Source organism: Artemia franciscana, chromosome 1 (genome assembly GCF_032884065.1).
Source record: "Artemia franciscana chromosome 1, ASM3288406v1, whole genome shotgun sequence".
NCBI classification, from domain to species: Eukaryota; Metazoa; Arthropoda; class Branchiopoda; order Anostraca; family Artemiidae; genus Artemia; species Artemia franciscana.
Window position 1 is genome coordinate 66,054,955 of NC_088863.1, and position 15,838 is coordinate 66,070,792.

General features: G+C 34.5%; 2 protein-coding genes across 3 annotated transcripts in view; one reads left to right on the forward strand and one right to left on the reverse strand.

The window, feature by feature from the left end:
* Positions 1–10,786: 10,786 nt before the first annotated feature.
* Positions 10,787–11,152, reverse strand: LOC136037317 (uncharacterized). The gene has a single exon (XM_065720023.1). It carries the CDS (start codon positions 11,150–11,152, stop codon positions 10,787–10,789), a length of 366 nt encoding a protein of 121 aa, XP_065576095.1.
* Positions 11,153–12,081: 929 nt separating this feature from the next.
* LOC136033021 (leucine-rich repeat neuronal protein 2-like) overlaps positions 12,082–15,838 on the forward strand; it is a 67,501-nt gene continuing 63,744 nt past the window's right edge. Inside the window, exon 1 of one of the 2 annotated variants that reach the window (XM_065713573.1) lies at positions 12,082–12,110. The gene's annotated coding sequence lies outside the window, so the exon portion shown is untranslated. The remainder of the gene's footprint in view (positions 12,111–15,838) is intronic. The other variant, XM_065713579.1, reaches the window with a different exon arrangement.

The following is a 15,838-nucleotide window of genomic DNA, read 5'->3' on the forward strand; positions in this document are numbered from 1 at the left end:
AACAGCTCTGACTTCCTTAAAGGGAGTCCCTTTGGTTCTTTACGAGGCCACTACAATCCAGTTACTATACAGTACATGCTTAGTGAAGAAAGACCACATCCTCATTGTGAGTTATAGATGATGTGCGAGGTCAACACAAGACTTACAGCCCGATATGGACGGCTGGGTGAGCTCGTCATGCCACTTGCTAGGTAAGGAATATCTTAGTTTATTCTTTGTTCCATCGCATAAATTGATGAAGAACCTATTAGGTTGAATTAGAGACACTTCACACGTTTTTCAGAAAGACAAACTTAGGAATGGTTAAAAACAATTTTGTGAATGCCATTAAAACAAATCCACTACCTATGCTTCTTTTAATGCTGATATCCATTGAATAATAACCAATCTTTTAAACCTATGTCCCCCTCCTTTCAAATACTGGGGGTTTGTCATCTAGACAAAAAAAGAATAATTATTTTGGACAAATTTTGCTTTCAAATTACAAGTCTTCTTTATTTCCATTGGTTTTGTCCGTGCATTTTACTGTATTATATAACTTGTCATGATCACTCCAGTAGGCTCAGTCAGTCCATGATCACTCAAGGGATGACTTAAGGTCCATATTTCATCCCCAATATTCTGAAAATTATCTTATTCTTCCCGTACATTATCATGATAATTTACCGGTTCCTATTTTGAATAATGCATTATCAGAAATAAATTCCGGCGTAAGAACCTGCTTTGCGGTACCTATAGATTCGAAGTCCAAAAACAAATCATCCCACTAGTCAGAATGTACTTAGAGGGGGGGAGGATTTGTAATTTCACCCATCCCCTTCCTCCCAATGTGAAATATTACATATACAGGCGAATTGTTCGCTTATGTAATGAATTCCCGGATTTTTTTTCTTTCAGGGCTGGAAGCAACTATTTAGCCATAGCCATAATTTAGCGCAATTTAGCCATAATTTTTAAATCCTTGTAGCATTTAACTGAAGAATCGGACGAAGCGTGTTACATTCACTCATTTGCACCATTTGAGGTTCCACTAATCGCAATATTAGCCTATTAGTTTTACCAACTGGCTGATTGTTTTACCACATACTTATCAAACGAAAGCAAAATTTTGCTAATCAGGGAAAAAGTGAGACATAATAGTGGGACTGTACCCTATTATTTTATATATTTTCATAATCATATGAAAAACCCATTCAACGAAGCCCTTCGACCCCTCCACCTCATATAAGATGACTATGTTCAACAAGTAGCTCAACTACAACAAATATATTACATGAAAAGCAGGAAGAGGGTGTACTGGATAAGGTACTCAAAACAGAGTTTAATTCACAATTATGTCATTCATTGGAATTCAGTTTTTCTTTTTTGTTGGGGGGAGGATTTCCGATATTTCATATACAAGTATACACAAAGACATAAAAAGACATTTTCTTAACAAACGTTGGTTTTATGACCATAAAACTCTCAGAATACCCGTTTTAAAATATAGGTCACTGCGTCTTGCGAAGCATGCTGTGCATAAACACAACACCATAAAATTATGGTATTTCTGATAGGAAATCTGCTTAATAAAATATCTGATGTATTTTCATTTATTTTATTGCTAAATATAAAATTCAAAAGCGAAACAAGACATTCATTTTTTTATTATATACAAGATGCAGCTAAAGTTCCTTAAGGGGAAGGTATGTTCATAAGACAAAGGGTAAAATACAACAGCTTTATTAACGAATATATAGCCTTACCTGTATCTAAAGTATTGCAGATGTTAATGACCTATCTTTATTTTATCAGATCTTCTCGGAATCCTTGCCCTCACGAATTTCATTTGCTACTGCTTAAGAGAAAATACCGAAGTGGGACTTGACATTCATCTTATTTTTAGCTATTTATAATATGCAGCTAAAGTATTAAAAGAGAAAGTTACAGCTAGTTAGACGAAGTCTATAATAATGTCTTTAATCCTGAATATATTAACATAAAAAAGAATATCACAGATTTAAATGAACTCTTTATTTTATCAGGCATTCTTGGTCCCCAAGGACTTAGTTTGCGTATTTGTAAACTTGAAAAAGAGTTACAGAAATTAAATGGAAAACCTGCCCAAATTACGATTGAAAATTTTCTTTTAAACAGTAAAATTAAATAGTTTGGTGATTCTTGGAAAACGTTAGAAAAATTAATTGGATTAAGGTGGCGACTTTTCAAACAAAGCTAAAAAAGAATTCTACAGCGAGCGAGAATTGTATCACTCATTTCTGCTAATACGTATGCGAGTTACCATAAGCAGTAATGTAGTTGCCATTGGTTATGATAATAATATTAAATAATATTGCATTTTAGAGCCTTTAACCCAGGAGCTTTGACTGCCCCTATTTATCAGTTTATATTTGTTTGTATTTATCTAATATCTTACATTCACCTTATATTATTATTGATTTATATTCACCTTATTAATATTTACCAATTTTATCGATTTTTATCATTTATAAACTTATTTCGTAAGATATGCAAGAAGTTGATACGGTCAATTGATAGCAAAGCATGCATATTAATAAAATCAGTAAGTTGGGAATTAAGCCTTTATATGAAAATACTACTGTATAACCAGAAGATATAAAATAGATAAAAGCTATTCATCTCCCTCTCCCTAAAGAGTTATGTTCGGATTGACGAAAACCTGCTGTATCTAGATGGAACATAACCAACTCCTCATCGGAAGAGTCACATATGGTAATGTTTGTCGATTGCGTCAATTAGTAATTATAGTTGCAATCAAAGAGTTTGTGTAACTTATAAGTGGAAACTGGCACTAGTGCCGACAAAAACTCAATGCCATCTAACGTTTTCCAACACTTTGCATTTTTCAGTGAAATAATAAAAATAATTAGTCTAATTTGTGTAGTTGGTAAAATTATTGTTGTAATAAGTGTCTCATTTCAGTTCCTGAGAGAATAAAAATGGAAATCTTGGAAAAATGCGTAGTATTGCCAAACGCTAGATAACGATGATATTTTTTGTCGACGCCAGCGCCAGTTTCCACTCTTATAAGTTACCCATACTCTTTGGTTGTCAGGTTAATACAGGATTCTCATGTCCAACTATTACAGCCATGATTACCTTTTCAATCAAATAACTGCTCTCATATTCTGTGGATGTTGATGTTGTTTGTAAAAACTCCCAGAAAACTCCTTAGCTACCGGATAAGAGTTAAATTTCCCAACTCTATTATCTGCTTAACAAAATAAAAAGAATAAATTAAGTTTGCTATTAACTTGCCATTGAAAATTAATATAGCGACATTTGGAAACGATCGCTTGGACCTAGGGTAATTCTAACCCTATTTAGAGGAATCTACATCAATATATTTATATGTGTATATTCTATATATTTCTAAGAAAAATATCGTTAATTTTTCTTCTAAAGTCGTAAATTGCTAAAACTTCGGGCATTGTAATCTATGCTATTTTGGGAGCATGTACAAGGTTAAGATTCAGTATCTTCTTAGGCAAAAAGAGAGGACACAAACTTGACCCTCCCCCCATGCTTGAAACACACCTCTGACTTGTGGGATTTCAGGAAAGGGAGCTGATACTGAGCAATTCTTCCAAATTTATAAAGCTATGTTATCAATCTTTTGCTAAAATCCTGCTTTTTTATAGCACATTGACTGGATATGCTATCGGTGCTGACAATGTGCCACGCTACGACGCTCTTTTGGAAGCCAGCCGAATGGGCCGACGAAAAGAGGACCGTTCAGAAAAGTTTTCCCAAAGGTTCAACCTGTGATGATACATCCCTGATCCCGGTTCATATCTGAATGGCTAGTCAAATAATGAACAACTAAAACCTCTGTTTTAATTGTAGTGCGTATTCATACCCGGTAATTTATTTATGTTTAAAACCGATGTTACTTTTTATATATAATTTTATGGGGAGGGAATAGGTTTTCGTTGAATAAAATTCGAATTATAACTACAAATTGAGTTTTATCATGACTAAGACAGGTACAGTAAAAACAGACTTGTATCGTCTTGTTCAAAAAACCTGTATCAAGTACTGCCATCTTTGTATGACCTCCGGCTATTGTGTTGCGAGAGCGCCACTTGGTTTTGTCGTCTTTTTTTGTAGCATCCCGATTTCAGCTTATTCCTAGAAAGTGGTAAGGGTCTAACATCTGTGGTTTTTACGGAAAGTTTGAACCTTAGGCCGAATTGATGAATATGACTGTGTTTTGAAAGCTTCGTAGAACTCTTGCATGAGGCCAAAAATCTATTGTTTCTATCCATTTCTGTCCGTGATTTCAGCTGAGTTTATCATTCGGTTTTTTACACTTGGGATTGCGGTGGAGAAGTGGTATCAGATATGCCTCTTAAACTTTAAAGGTTCTTTCATTGCTAAGGAAATTAGAGTTTATCCTTTGCTCTTTTCTAAGTGAGGACGTTAGAAATTTGGCCCAAGGTAAAAAAGTCAACTTTTGAACTAAGACAGATAGATTTTTTTTCGATGGCAGTCGATAGCTCTTGATGAGCTGATCAAAGTATATGTTATCCATTTTTTGGTAGAAAAATTCCTTCATGAGATATATCAGTTTGAAAGTTAAAGGGGTTGACAACATTAGTAGTAAGGTACACACTGAAACCAAAAGTAGGCCGATACCAATTCATGTATCCGCCAAGATTCAAGATCATATTCTTTGCTCTCCCAATTTATCTGTTTCGACTGTTTCTGCACACGAAACAGAAAGCGATATAGACAACCTACCAATTTCCTTTATGCTTTGTATTTCTCTTGCTACTAAACGTGGGAATCGTAGATGGTTTACCAGGTGAAATTGGAATAAGGCTAATTGGGCTCTTTATATTTCTACCCTTACCACTTTTTTGTCTAGGATAAAATTTCCTTTTCAGCTACTTCGGGTTGGATCTAAATTTGTAAATGATAATAATTTTCTGAACAAATGTTATTTTGATATTATATCATGCATGAAGGAGGCTGAGAGGGTGGCTGTTCCCGAAGAACGTGTTAAATTTAATACGCGGAAGCCTGAATGGTCATGGGATCCGGGTCTAAAATCAGCGAAAAATAGAGCCAAATTTTGGCTACATGTTTGGGTTTCTTGCGAACGACCACGTAGTATTTCAGCTTAAAAAGAAACTAAATTAGAGTATAAAAAGTATTTACGGTCTGCAAAATCTAAAATTTGCAAATTCCCGTCAAGTAATTTAGATTGGAAAAATGTGATAAATTCAAATAAAATTCGATTCAATAAAATTCAAGAATTCAAATAAATTTTGACCAATTTCATAAAATTCATAGAATTCAATAAAATTCATAGAATTCAAATAAAATTTGATTCAATAAAATTTAAGAATCCAAATAAATTTTGACCAATTTCATAAAATTCATAGAATTCAAATAAAATTTGACTCTTCGTCAAAAAGTAGCCCAATTAGTCCTGCTGCTTGGTGCAAATATTGCAACCTGATTTTTAACACTATAGGCCATTTTGTTCATGCTACTTTTATGAGGCTTCTTATTTCTGCGCTTCCCGTATCACTCCGCCAGAACCAGATCCTCCCAGTTAATTTAGTTTCGGTGGCACAAGCTATAAAGAAGCTTAAGGCTAGCTCTAATGATTGTGATGGTATAAGTGCCAAACACCTAAATGTAGATTGATTGTCCAGCTCTAGTCCAACATTTACAACTTCTGTTTCAATTGTGCTTATGCACCTCGGTTGTGCCTGAAAGTTTTGTGTGCGGAACAGCTACTTCGATCCTGAAAAAAGGAAAGATTCCAACTGAGTGTGCATCTTACATGCCAATAACGGTTTCCTGCAATTTAAGCAAAAAATTTGAGCATCTTCCCCTCCCATCAGTTAATTCTTCGGTATATTTGGTGAAAATCAGATTGAGTTTTCAGCTGGGGTAGGTTGCCAGCAGGCCCATTGAATTTTGGCTAATGTTCTTACTGAGGCTACTAAAAAGGATTCGAGTTATATTTATGTGCTTTGGATCTCTCCAAAGCCTTTGACACCGTAACGCATTCCCAAGCTATCTTTTCCCTTTTTAGTCACGGTATCAACATATCGGTAGTTTTTCTTCTTAGATATTGGTATTCAAATTCCTTTTTGCGGATTAAAACGGATATGAGGGTCTCAGAAAGTAAAATTCCAGTACGACGTGGGATCCGGTAAGGTGCTGTCCTCTCCCCCTCTATTTTCAAACTTTGTATATCATCTGTCTTTTCCTCTATCCCACCTACTTGTATCCTTAATTCTGTAAATATTTCTTATCTTGCCTATGCAGATGATATTCTTTTGATCAGTAGGACTAAAAAAGGGCTTTCTTTGTTTGTTTCAACAGTAGCATCTAAACTTCATGCGATTGGAGTGTTTCTTAATCTTTCAAAGTGTGAATATCTTTCATTTAATAGTAATATCACTACTCTAATCTGTGGATCTTTTTTTATCCCGTCGGTTTCTTCATTTCGGTGACTGGGGATTAATGTTCGCGAACAAATGTTGCCGCAACAACTCCCGCTGCCCATGCGACGTAGATCTAGTTCATTTTAATTTTGGCCCAGAAGTCGTTATAACAAGTTAGACGAATAAAACTGATTACAAAGGATTTGTCATAGATCTCAAGAGATTACTTCCCAAGACTGATTCTGAGTGGTTTAGGGAAATTAGGTGGGGTTATTTAAATACTTTGGCAGTAAGTCAAAAGATGGTATGTTCAACCCCGGATCTACCCCAAAAATTTTGAAGATGAGGGAAAAATAGAAATATGCGTTTGGGTTTTATTTTACCTTTATTAAGAAGCAGCTGTCTGTGAAAGTAAGAGGTTTAGAGGTATTAAGATTCGACACAATTTCGAAATTGATGGCTCACTTTCTCAACTATTTTTGAGAATAAAAGAAGATAATATAAAGTATTTTGGAGAAAAATTAAGCTTCTAGTTTTGATAAACCAAATGAGATACGATAAAACAGATTAAACATCGAGGGTATCCCTAAACACCCCTTCCCTTAGGAACAATCAGAGATTTAAAATTGTTTTCTAGCTAGTACTGAAAACGGACCTCTGAGCTCCCTTTCCCTTCATAGCAGCATCCCCTCCATTTTCTTGACCATCACACTTTTATAGGGTAAAGGGAGAAACAATATTACGGTTCAGATCATATATAAATAAATAATTGGATCAATTACTTGAGCCACACCCCCTCTCCTCCAGCGAAACTCCTTCTGGACCCTCTACCAGATAGGGTAATATATGCTATTAACCCTTAAACAAAGCACTATATTAGAATGTTTTAAAACAAGTTGGAAAAAATCGTTCCATTGATTTTGAAATGCATAATAAACACACAGATCGACAAATTAACCCCCATACAGCGTAAAAGGATGCAAAAACAGTCAACACACGCAAAGTTGACACCCTAGAAGTAGTGTTGGGTGATATTCTATAACCGAACTCTCAACTGCCCTTCTCGGGGGATATCTGACAGTTTATAAGTGACCACATAATTCTTATGTTGTTCTAGAATAATTTTCTGAGATTAGTCTGTGTGGGGGTGGAATGGAACTGGTACTTTGACAATAAATCACATCAATTTAGTTTTTTTAAGAAAAAAATCACTCAGTGATAATTTATTGCATCTTTTGGCATTTTGCGCTCCTAGGTCCAGGAGTAGTTGGCCTATTTTCAAATTATAGCATGTTGAGAAATATATTGAACCAACTAAAAGGCCATCTGTGCATGCTTCTGTAACTACTGTTGCTGCTACATCTTCTACTGTTACTTCTTTATACTACGGCTACTACTACTAAGGCTAAGGGTTGGAAGGTGAAACTCTCATAAAATGCTTAGAGGGATGTATAACTAAATCAAGAAACACTCTGTACATGCAGATTGTCAAAGGGGTATATCAGCAGTATCAAAAGGATGGTTTAGGATATTAAGTTGAAACTTTCAGGGCACGTTAAGGGATATGGAACTAATCGCAATTCACTATGTAATTACTACTACTATTACGAATTATACTACAACTACTACAGTTGCTAATTCTTTTACAACTACTACAAATATAACTGCTATTGCGTTGGAAAACTAGTACTACTGAAGCAAAGGCATTACGGTGAAACTGTACGAAAATAAGAGGAAAGTAAACGATTGAAGTAAGCTATGTGAGTGTAGGCTATTAAACAGGTGTAACAGCTATATCCCTGGAATAGCTTAGACCAATAAGTTGAAAATTTCATTGCATGCTAAGAGGGACATTGAATTTACCAAAGGCTCTTTGTGCATGCAACTGCTACTACTACCATTACTAGGAATGATACAAATATGCTACAACTACTACAGCTGCTATTACTTCTACAACTATAACTACTACGACTGCTACAAGTAGTAGTGAAGCTAAGGTTATTACGATGAAACTTTCCGCAAAGAAAACGGAAATAAGCTATTGAAACAAGTTATATGGATTTAGGATATTAATAAGGCGTAAAAGCTATATACCCAAAACAGCTTAGAGTATTAATTTGAAGCTTTCACTGCATATTAAGGAGGATATTGAACCAACCAAAAGGTACTATTTGTATTCTACTTTGACTGCTACTATTATGGCCTAGGTTATTAAGGAGGAGCATTAGGCTTGAACTTTCAGAGCATGTTTGCAGGGTCTGTTAAACAAACAAACTTTACTGCGTGCATATGTGTGGGTTATCAAAGGTTGTGATCTTATTACTAAGATCACAACAACAGCTCAAGGTATTTAGCTGGAACTCTCAGGGCTATCAATATCACTACCATTTTTGCTACTAATACTACTACTATTACGACTAATACTACACTTCTACTACTGCTACTATTAAATATATCAAAAGTAGCTTAAGTGCATCTAGTTTGTCAAGATATTCAGGCGGGATATTTTAGCACTAGAATAGGGTATAAAGCGAAAACTTTCTGGGAAAGTTTTTGTTGCTATAAAACTAAATCGAAAAACAAGATGTGCATGCTGGCTGTCAATAAGACGTCTCAGCAATATCTCAAGTACAACTGATGGAATTACGTTGAAGCTTTTAGGGTTACCACTATTTCTACCAGGCCTGGATTTAAAGCTTTTACGCTTGTAGGCACAGGCATTTTTCTGTCTAGTAAAAATGTGGTTTGACCACAAACATATTGCGATACAAATGATTCTTTCCCTATCCGACCAGAAAATATGTGCTGATTCCGGATCAGAAAAGTTTTTTTCCGAATTCAGGTTTGCGTTTTTTGAGGTTGAATTTGAGGCTAAAGTAAAAATGTTAATTAAGTAAATGCCAGCAAATGTGATGTCACAATTAGTGACATCACTTTTTTTTGCTGATGAACTTGAAACTATATATTTAAAGTCAAAAGAATTGGTTGGGGCTTAAAGCTTTGAGAGAGAGAGAGAGAATGAGTTTGGCGGAATGGTTCTAGGAAATTTGTGAAACTGCTATACAAATAATTATTTCACTATCCGACTGAAAAATATGTGCTGATTCCATATCTGAAAAGTTAAAGGTCTAGCTCTTCTACGAATTTGAGTTTTTTGTGATTGAATGTGAGGTTGAAGCAAACAATATTGATTGAATAAATACCAGCAAATATGATTAGATATGTAATTTTTACGCTCTTATTTTTGCTGATAAACTTGAAACTAAATGTTTCAAGCGAAATGAATTGCTTGGGGCTTAAAGTTTTGGGAGAGAGAGAGAGAGAGAGTGAGGCTGAGGGATGGGCTCTAGGAAAATTGGGAAAAAGGGGTCAACCTCAAGCAAATTGCTATACAAATCATCAGTTGAATGTCATCATGATTTCGTGACAAATAGGTTTTCGCTTTGTAAGTCATGAAGACTAATCTCTAAGTGTGTAAAAGGCATTCAACATATAATGGAAATTTCATTCAGTTGAACGTTTTGATATCACTGAATTCAGATTTCAATCCTCGGCAATTTTATCCGTGGCTTCCACTTCACACCTCCCTGTTTCGTATTTTAATACTTTCTCTACATTCCTTTTGTTTCCATGTGATCTTTCACACAGATAATTCTTGTACAAATCGCTTGTCCTCTCCATCGAACACACAGCTTTTTCACTATTCTTGTTGTATATAATATATATATTTCTATAGTTGTATATAATACATGTATATAATATATATTTCTAGTTGTAGTCTTAACTTTCTTCCTTGAAACACCATCAGCAACTTCACAAAATATTTTTTTTATTATTCCAGCCATCCTCCACATTGACAAATTTTAAACTCTCAAGTTTAGCCTCCAACTGTTCCTGGAAGATTTCTCTCAAATTCTGATCCTGGAGTCTTCCAACATCACAACTTCCCGGGAGGTAGTTACACTTCCGAAATATCGGCTTTGAATTAACCATAGACACAACTAGATAGTAATCTTTACTGTTAACATCAATAACAGCACTCCTATATACCCTAGTAACTTGTATTGATCCTGCCACTCTTCATTTTACTATACCATAATCAATTAGGTCTGCTATCTTAACATCACGTGAATACCATGCCAACTTATGGGCCATATTACGACCAAACACCATATTGACTATAACGAGATTGTTTTACTTACAAAATTGCACAAGTCTGTAGCCATTACCATTTCTCTCCCTACACCAAATTCACCTAGGCAAGGATACCATCTATCCCTGTTGCTACCGACCTGGGCGTTAAAACCTCCTAGTAAATACACTATATTTCTATCTAAGACCCTGTCTATTTACTCCTGTTACTGTAAGTAAAACCCGTCTGAGTAACTAGTATCTCCATCAGTCGGTTCAACAGGGGCGTATACTCCCATAACTAATACACTGGACTTTTTAGTCGTACAGTCAGCAATTAGAATTCTGTTATTAATACTTTCCCAGCCTAAACAAGACTTAGCAGCTTCCTTATTCATTACGAGCCCTACACAATGTTCATGTACCCCATCCTTCCTGACTGAACAAATTTCATGCTTGTTGTCCTGGGATCCAGGGATATGGGTTTCTGAAACTCCTAATGAGTCCAGTTCGAGTCGTCTGAATTCCTCAGTCAAAATGTCTATACGATAGTCATTTTTTGACGCCGTAACATTCCAAATTCCAATTTTCATGTTATTTAAATCATTGAAATCTTTTTGGCCTCAGGAGAAGCCACGATCCCAAATACCAGTGCAGGACGGGGACCAAAATATTTTCTCCAGTCTATACCAAAGTGCTTAAACCGGCTAAGAACTGGACAGCAAGAAGTCCCTGGAACCTCCAGCATTAATGGAGGTTTCATACAATCCTGCGTCCATCTTGGTCAAAACATGGTTTTCATTATCTTCTGTCATCTCTTCTATCAGGAAGAATTGAAATCCTGCTCAGACAGTCTCAAGCCTATTACCTCCAATTCATTATATATTCTTGCCTAAAAATATTATGCTACTACGGGGAAGCAGCCCATAGTAGATAAATCAGCTAGGAAGAGGTTTTTCAGTCCGAAATCGCTTGTCAAAAAACAAACCAAGCCCAGAAGAATTATCCATCAATCAGAATCTTGTGCGAATCCTGTTTCGTTCACTATAATTTCCTCGAGGAATACCACTGCTCAAGAGGTAATAGAGCTGATTACAAGGTTCCTAGTCTTGCAATTACCCTGAAAGTGAGACAGCCCTTTGGAGTGGTCGTTGTCCATGGATCTGGATAATATGCCCTGCCGCAGTTTTCCTCCCAATCGAGGATCCTCCTACGATGGTGTTCTGCGTCACAAAGCAATTTTACCCATTACTGGGTGAAGGTTTGTACCTCATGGGACGTCGTAAAACGCCAGTGGGCCCTGTTGAGTGCATAGCCCGTTAATGAGTGATAGGAGACTGAGAAACTCAGGATAGAAGATTAGATTTTTCAAATTGATTGGCACCATAAAGTTATTTCAGTTGGAAATTTGTATTACATACATTTTGGTTGTTGGTATATAAAGTTTTTCACCACTAATATTGTCTTTTAAGATTTTCTAAAGAAAGGTGATTTATTTAGTATGCATCGCCAACGCTGGTAAGTAGAAGAAACAGAAAACAATTGTCAAATAATGAGGGTGTTCCAGGTGAAAAATCAAGTAACTTTAAAGTAACTAGAGAAGTTACTTGAATTTTACGTTCACCAGGAACGGCTTTTGAAGTAACTAAGGTCTTATTCAGATAGAAAAAATACTACGACCAAGATTTTGATAAAACATTTGTAGTCCTTGTAAATATTGTAGCTAAGGCCACCGACCAGTAGAGGAAACTCTTAGAATATTTTGGAACTGACCTTGAAATCAAAAAAATTAGATACACTCTAGGGGTGTATGAATAGGATATTCTAGGCTAGTTGCATGTTTAAACTTGTTTGTCTTGGGTATAGTTTGAATAACGTAGCCTCTTGCCAAGATAGCAAAGAGTAGCTAAACTAGAATTTTACCACAATTATTTTTTCTGCATTGTTTCGTGATTGATTAAGCTAGCCTAACCTATATCTTAAATTTAACACACTGTATAAAATTGACCTACATTGTTCACAAAAAGAAAAATAACTTAATGCCAAATTCATTATGGAAAGGTATTAATTTTGCAATAAATCTGTGGGCATTCACCTAAATTTGGTTTAAATATCCTGTTTCTATACTAATTTCAGTGCATTAGTGTCTGAGATAGCATACAGTAGTGTTGATTATTGAAACTATTTGGCTTAGGCCTATCACTTTCTTACATTCAGTTGAACTATTAAGGTTAGAATTTTAGACTAGGCTAGTTAAAATTTCCAAATGATGGCCTTTTCACTTGGCTATCTTGAAAAGTATTTGAGCTTACTAAATGATTTTTTAATAATGGATCTGCATCAAATGAGAAGGAGTTCCCCTAGATTTGGCAAAATACTTTAGGAATTTTCATTGAAATATATATATTTTGGTACATCCATCAAGGAACCCCCCTCCTCAGATTTTCAAAATACTTTGCCTTCCCCCTCCTATGTACAGTTTTGTAAATTAGTGCCATTTGTGAATTAGCATAGCAGAAAGACTTTGGTTTTGTCCTAGATTTTGTTTTATTTTATACTTGACTGATTTCAGCTTATTCATAGAAAATTGTAAGGGTTTCATGTCTTCATTTTTATGGAATTTGTTTTTTTATTTATTTGCATAATTTTATAGTATTTGCTTATGAATAGGTCAAACTTGTATCAGATCAAAGGTATAAGCTATATAAAAAATGCCAATTTTTCATGATAATTAAAAATGTTTTCTTGGGCATTAATTTGTGAACATGGAACATTTTGTTGTTAGGGCAATATGATCTTCAGAAACTTGTTTAATAACCAAATCAGGCTCATACTTAGGCCCATGACCTAAACTTAACAAGAGAAAGAAACAGAAACTTGCAGGTAGGATTTAATTTAGAGTAAAGTGGATGACATATATTTGAAATATTCAGTTCACCAAGTTTAACCTTTATAAAGCAGAGTAGTCACAACACAGTTTTCAGTTTACTGTATTTGCTTCTAATTAAATATAGGCTTTCTTTGAGACCACAGTCCAAGATAAAAATGATTTATTCAAAGCCCAATAAAGGAACAAATTTTACAGCCTCCATCAAATATTCCAAAATTCATGAAAAATATAGCATAGAGATGGGTGCATAAAAATTCAATGGCTGATTTAGGATTTTTCTGTGAAGGGAAATTTCTCTCTTCTGATGGCTGTTCAAAAACCATTGTCTTTTGATAGGTAGAAAACAAAAATAACTGAACCTATAGTCTTTGTATGCATTCCTTTCATCTCAAATATTTGATACTCTTCAAAACACTCACTATTATTGAAACAGATATCTTACAAAATCCTAAATATCAAATAACTTCAAAAATTCAATAGATTATCTCAACTAGAAACAATTTTAGATTTTATAATTTTACAGCTTTTTTCAAATCTTCATACAATGAACTCTGCCAGTGGTACGACACTTTAGCAGCAACTGCCAAATAGCATTACTACTTACCTACCCCATTTTCTCTATTGTGGGGTATATGTATAAATGAATGTTGGAGTGGAGACAAGTATTATGTTGACTAATAATTTGTAATTTTTTTTATTACATAGAAACAGTTTTTTAGGACCAAGAAAAAAGGATTCTGATTTTATTTAAAAATACATTATTTTGTTTTGCTACAAAGTCATTTATTGTTGTAACCTGCGATTATGATGTTATTCATCATCTTGTATACAAAGATATCATCTTGTATACAAAGATGTCATCTTGTATACAATCATTGTGAGTCTTTATTTTGATGTGCATATTTGAAGAAAAAGTTTACCATATGTATAGACCAACTAACCCAATAGGAACATTTTGACTAAATACCTGACAGCCTGTACAACCAAAAAGTCTCTTTTTGCTTCCTGGCTTTTGGCTATGGTCTGTTTTATGCTTTCTATTTAGCTAATTTTGTTTTGCTGGTTAAATAGCAGAAATATTATTTATCTGACTATGTTTTTGAGTTTAGGCTATTTTATGGTTTTCATTTAGTTATTTTCTTTTTTCCCAAGAAAGAATGTTGGTTAAATAGCAGAAATAATCATATAGGCTACATCACCTATCACTGTCTTTGTAGAATAAACTTCTAATTTCTTGGAATTAATTTTTTCAGGTTTGGCATTAATAAATTTACTCATAGATAACATTGGCCTCCAAAATTAGAGTTTTGAAAATTCCGTAAAGTATTTTGCCAAGTTTCATGCTATTTGATATGTTAATTCCAAAAATGGTTCCCATCATTCCCATAATGTCAGGATTTTTTTGAAAAATACATATTATTTTAAACAAAACCCAATTTGGAAAAGAATGATGTTACCCAATTTCTTGTGTACTATCTGGTAATATTAGTTTCACCCAAAGCCAATAATTTGTTATTTCTTTATATTACATAGAAACAGTTTTTTAGGATTAAAAGTTTCTGATTTTATTCAAATGGCCCTTGTGTTTCAAGAGTTAAAGAATTAAGACAAAAGGTCAAACTGTAGCATAAAGAGCAGAGTATTGTGGAGGGGAAATCAAATCACATAACTTTCCCTAGCAAGAATTTCCTCTTTGTGAAGAATTTTTCCTGCAGAAAATTCTCCCATCAAATATTTATTTTCCTCAGAAATGCATTGATAAGCATCTTATCGTTTTGGTTATGGATGCAGCTGTTGGTTTGTTGCAAAATTACAAATTTCTGATGGAATGTAAACATTAACTTGCTTTTCTGAATTTACAACAAATTAGTGCAAACATAAACACTTAATTTGGTGGTGTCCATTGTAATTCTGAGTAACTTGCAATGTCAAGGATAATAACATCTTTGTTTTATTATACTTGACATCTAAAGTTTGTGTTTCCAAGATTTGTCAGGGGCTAATAGCTACAGTAAATTCTTAAATGATTCATAAATGAGGGTAGCTTCCCCCTCCTTAATAACTCATTTTTCACCCTGAAGTTTTTAATATCTTATAAAAGTTTCTTAGGGGCCATTTTCACAAGGATTCAAGTTCAACTAAAATCCTTGTGAAACCAACAAAAGATGGATAAAATTCATCTTTTGTTCAACTTAGAGATGGGCTTCATAATCCAGTTAAAAATGCGGCAAAAAACATAATCCATCTCAGTGATACCTAAACTCATATAGCAAATTTCAAGCAGAACTAACTTAGCCTACTAGCAGTTGTCTTGCATTTTGGAGAGGCCAGGCCACCCAAGCAAAGGGTGTATTGTCATTACAAATGATTTTTCTGAAATGAGCTGGTG